Source organism: Nerophis lumbriciformis, linkage group LG07, assembly GCF_033978685.3.
Source record: "Nerophis lumbriciformis linkage group LG07, RoL_Nlum_v2.1, whole genome shotgun sequence".
NCBI lineage: Eukaryota > Metazoa > Chordata > Actinopteri > Syngnathiformes > Syngnathidae > Nerophis > Nerophis lumbriciformis.
The window spans coordinates 48,207,010-48,212,085 of record NC_084554.2 but is presented as its reverse complement, the minus strand read 5'-3'; the positions used below and the strand labels follow the sequence as shown (position 1 = coordinate 48,212,085).

Below are 5,076 nucleotides of genomic sequence, written 5' to 3'. Positions count from 1 at the left end.
AAATTTCTTACCTAAGGGTTTTTTTTCTCCACTCCTTCATGACCTAAAACAACTTTGAACAACAACAAGCGCAATAATAAACCATCTCTTTGATAAAACGTCACATTTATCAACATTTATTGACCCAAAAAGATACATTTTAATTCATTACATAAAAAATATATATTTTTAAATCATCAAACAATGTTATTCCTTGTGCTGCGCGTCTCACAGCGAGAGGTTGACCTCACTCTTTAGCTTGCTGCTGCTCAGACTGTGGATCATGGCGATCATGCTGGAGTGCTTCTTCAGCTCGTCCTCCCTCTGCTTCAGTTTGCCCTCCAGCTGACCATTCTGAGGGGACACAAGGTGGCAAAGTGTGAAAGACAAAAACCAAAGGGCCTTTCTTGTGTCACACCAATGTGGTCTACAACAGGGGTTTCAAACTCATTGTAGCTAAGGGGCTAAATATAACCAAAAAAATCTATTCCCACGTGGGCCGGACTGGTAAAACCATGGCATGATAACTAAAAAATTAATTGTTCTCTTTGTTTAAAAATACAGAAAGCACATTCTGAAAATGTACAAATCATAATGTGTTGGTTTTTTTTTTTCACACTTACATGTTGCGGTTAATAGTATTCTATCTTCAATTATGGTTATTTATACTTTCTGAATGACTGATGTGATCATGTTCATCAGTCAAATAGGTGCAATTGAGTCTGGCAGAGTTTTAAAATGCTCCCATTGGTGTTGAGTTTTTATCTCCCACATGGGTGGTCGATAGCGGAGGGTGTGTCAGTCGATCGCCATCCAGACATTAAAAAAGAACACCTACAAATTAGCGATCATCAATCTTCACCAAGACGTCACTTTCGTCACTTGATTGACATTCACGACACTTGAGGGCCTTGTGAGATGACTCTGGCTGATTTCAGCTCATTATTAAGAAAAAATGACCGACGGGAAGGCGAGAAACACTTTTTATTTCAACAGACTCTCGCGCTGTACCTGCCGTCAAAACTCTGAAGACCGACTGCACAGTTCCTACCTTCACAATAAAAGCCCTGCTTCATCCTGCCTGCGCTAACAAAATAAGAGTCTCAGAAAGCTGGCGTGCAGAAGCTAGCAAGCTACGGAGTTTGACGCCAATATATTTATTGTAAAGTGTATAAAAACAAGTATGGACGCTGGACAAATAAGATGTCAAAAAGCAAGCACTTTCATGTGGTATTGGACAGAAAGGAGGACTTTTTTTCTCCTCCATTTGAAAATGTGGACGTTATCATCACTACTGTCGGATTCCAATCAATGCAAGTCATCACAATCAGCTAATACACCAACTTATATTCTTGTCCTCATGAAAGAAAAGAATCTATAACATGCTTGTATTATCATTAAACACATTTAACTTGTTAACAAAAATATCTCTTTCATAAATAAATGAATATAAATGATATATATGAATGAGGTGGATCCCCTCCACTTGGTCAATTGAAAAGTAGCTCGCCTGCAGAAAAAGAAGATTATATTGAATATCAATATATCAAGTGGAGGAGTTCAAGTACCTCGGAGTCTTGTTCACGAGTGAGGGAAGAGTGGATCGTGAGATCGACAGGCGGATCGGTGCGGCGTCTTCAGTAATGCGGACGCTGTATCGATTTGTTGTGGTGAAGAAGGAGCTGAGCCGGAAGGCAAAGCTCTCAATTTACCGGTCGATCTACGTTCCCATCCTCACCTATGGTCATGAGCTTTGGGTTATGACCGAAAGGACAAGATCACGGGTACAAGCGGCCGAAATGAGTTTCCTCCGCCGGGTGGCGGGGCTCTCCCTTAGAGATAGGGTGAGAAGCTCTGCCATCCGGGGGGAGCTCAAAGTAAAGCTGCTGCTCCTCCACATGGAGAGGAGCCAGATGAGGTGGTTCGGGCATCTGGTCAGGATGCCACCCGAACGCCTCCCTAGGGAGGTGTTTAGGGCACGTTCGACCGGTAGGAGGCCGCGGAGAAGACCCAGGACACGTTGGGAAGACTATGTCTCCCGGCTGGCCTGGGAACGCCTCGGGATCCCACAGGAAGAGCTGGACGAAGTGGCTGGGGAGAGGGAAGTCTGGGCTTCCCTGCTTAGGCTGCTGCCCCCGCGACCCGACCTCGGATAAGCGGAAGAAGATGGATGGATGGATGGATGGATGGATCAATATCAAAATCAAATTACAAGATGTTATCAGGGTAATTTACTAATTTCCTCAACTGATGGACTAACATGTGGTTTATTCTGTACATATGTAATATCTACAAATAAAACATGTGAATTGGGACTCATTTCATTAAGTTAAAAGGGGATACAAATTATTTCAGCATATTTATGTGCGCCCAGAAAATGTGTCCCCGTTACCAACAACATCTTTAAAAATCAAGGCAAGAATGTAACAATCCAGATTTTCTCTATCTTCTTGTTGTGGGACATTCGTCCTCCGCTGTTGCCATTTCTAGGGTTGCAAAGGGGTGGAATTTCCAGAAATTTACCACGGGAAGGTAAGCTCGGGAAGTTTGGAAATTTTGACCATTTTTTGATTATTCAATGTTGGACACCGTCCATCTTATTCTGTAGAATGAGATGAGAAGCTTGTAAAAGACTAATGCAATGCCACACATGGATATAAATAGTCAGCTAAACAATTGGAGTAGTCTTTAAAAATATGTTACTGATGGACAAATGAATAGAAATAGGCGAGATGAATAAATGAACACTCAATCAGCATGCTAAATCAAACTATAACCTACATTCTTGTATGACAACAGAATGGCTAGCAGAACAGAAGGCAGAGGAAACTCCACGTTTTAATTTAGTATTTGCTAGTTGAACTTTGAAGATCACAAAATAGGTAAATTTGGATCACTTACATTGTTAGCATAAATGAATGGGATTTAACATAGAGAAAATTAGCATCACGGCTAACGGAGAAATATTTTCGGTTCATTATGAGACTGTAGTGGTACATAACCCTAGTTAGCTACAGATATTGGCTCCAAAATCAAGTACAGGAACAGCTAGCTAACTAGCTTGAGTGGAAGTCTGCTGGAGTAGTCTACAGTCATACAGTAACAAGCAATTACACCTCTATTAAACTTAAATACCATAGATCAAATATATTTACCCCAGTAATATCATCAACACTTCTCTGACTGGATGAAGTCCTTGGTCTCAAATACTAGTGTGGCCTCAATAGTCCTGCTGTAGTGTGTAGCATGCTGGGAATTATCTGGGCATGTGATGGAAGAATGCACTGCACGTGTGATGGAGGAATGCACAGTACAGGGTTGAAATTCAACGGAATTTGCATTAAATCAAGTTGTTTTAGCTAATAATCATGCTGCAAGATCTAGCATGTTGCATTCAATGTTTATTCCCATTCATTTCCCATATATTCCCGTTAATTCCCATGGAACGTTTCAAACTTTTGCAACCCTAGCCATTTCTAATATAAAGTAGTGTAAAGTTCTTACTTATATCTGTCAGCAAACTCGCCATGAAAGCACTAAAACACACCGGTATAGTGAGTCTACATTATTCACCCAAGGAACTTTAGTTATTAGAGTTCCGGTCGGACGTTTTTTCACAGGACACATTTCTAGTGTTGTTGTTTCCGGATGAGGAGATGCTGCTCCGTTATTGATTGAAGTAAAGTCTCAATGTCATTAAAACAGTTAGCTCCATCTTTTGACACTTCTTCCACTCCCGTCCTTGCACGCTACACCGCTACAACAAAGATGACGGGGAGAAGACGCTGTCGAAGGTGAGCCACGTAATAAAGACCGCCCACAAAACGGTGCATCCTGAAGCGACTGTCAGAAAGCGACTTAAAGATGATCTGTAAAACATCATCTATGCAACAGTTTGACCAAAGAACCACCATTACATGTTATGTAGATCAGTGTTTTTCAACTTTTTTTTCAGCCAAGGCACATTTTTTGCGTTGAAAAAATGCGGAGGCACACCACCAGCGGGAATCATTAAAAAACAAAAAACAGTTGACAGTAAAAAGTCGTCGTCGCAATTGTTGGATATGACTTTAAAGCATAACCAAGCATGCATCACTATAGCTCTTGTCTCAAAGTAGGTGTACTGTCACAACCTGTCACATCACACCCTGACTTATTTTGAGGTTTTTGCTGTTTTCCTGTGCGTAGTGTTTTAGTTCTTGTCTTGCGCTCCTATTTTGGTAACTTTTTCTCTTTTTTTTTTTTTGGTATTTTCCTATAGCAGTTTCATGTCTTCCTTTCCCGCATCTACTTTGTTTTAGCAATCAAGAATATTACAGTTGTTTGTATCCGTCTTTGTGAGGACATTGTTGATTGTCATGTCATGTTCGGATGTACATTGCCTTTGCTCCACAGTAAGTCTTTGCTGTCGTCCAGCATTCTGTTTTTGTTTACTTTGTAGCCAGTTCAGTGCATAGCCTGTCCCTACGCTTTAATGCCTTTTCTTAGGGGCACTCACCTTTTGTTTATATAGACAGCACAGACACTCAACAACAACACATCATTTGCATACTATAATTACTGGTTTGCAAAAAGAGATTTTTAACCCAAACAGGTGAAATGAGATAATCTCCCACGGCACACCAGACTGTATCTCAAGGCACACTAGTGTGGCGTGGCACAGTGGTTGAAAAACACTGATGTAGACCACAAGGAAGTCTGTTGCATTTAGAAAAAAAATCATAATATGACCCCTTTAATGCGCCTTATCTTAAAAAAAGTACAAAATAGACCATTCATCGGCAGTGGTCCGGAAAATACAGTAAGTATATTACCTCATTCTGATGACTTAATGGATTGGAATCAGACATGATTCGCAGTAGTGCTGATAAGTTCCACAACTTTGAATGTACATTGTGGAGGGGTAAAAAAAATCCTCCTAGATAAAGGTCACCTGGACTTGGTCATTTGATAAGTATCCCGCAGGCGGCAATCATGTGGCCACCCCTGCCTTGCTAGATCCAAAATGAACCGAACTTTGATGCCGGTGCCAAACTGTGATGACGGGGTACTGTCCCCTCCTACTGTAATCTCAAGGTGTCGTTTGTATCACAAAAA

General features: G+C 41.0%; 1 protein-coding gene across 1 annotated transcript in view; it reads right to left on the bottom strand.

Annotated features, from left to right (window-relative positions):
- Positions 1-100: 100 nt before the first annotated feature.
- Positions 101-5,076, bottom strand: part of cip2a (cellular inhibitor of PP2A) — a 41,086-nt gene continuing 36,110 nt past the window's right edge. Inside the window, exon 20 of the mRNA XM_061964957.1 lies at positions 101-333. Within this exon, the coding sequence (XP_061820941.1) occupies positions 208-333 (126 nt within the window). The 3' untranslated portion in view covers positions 101-207. The remainder of the gene's footprint in view (positions 334-5,076) is intronic.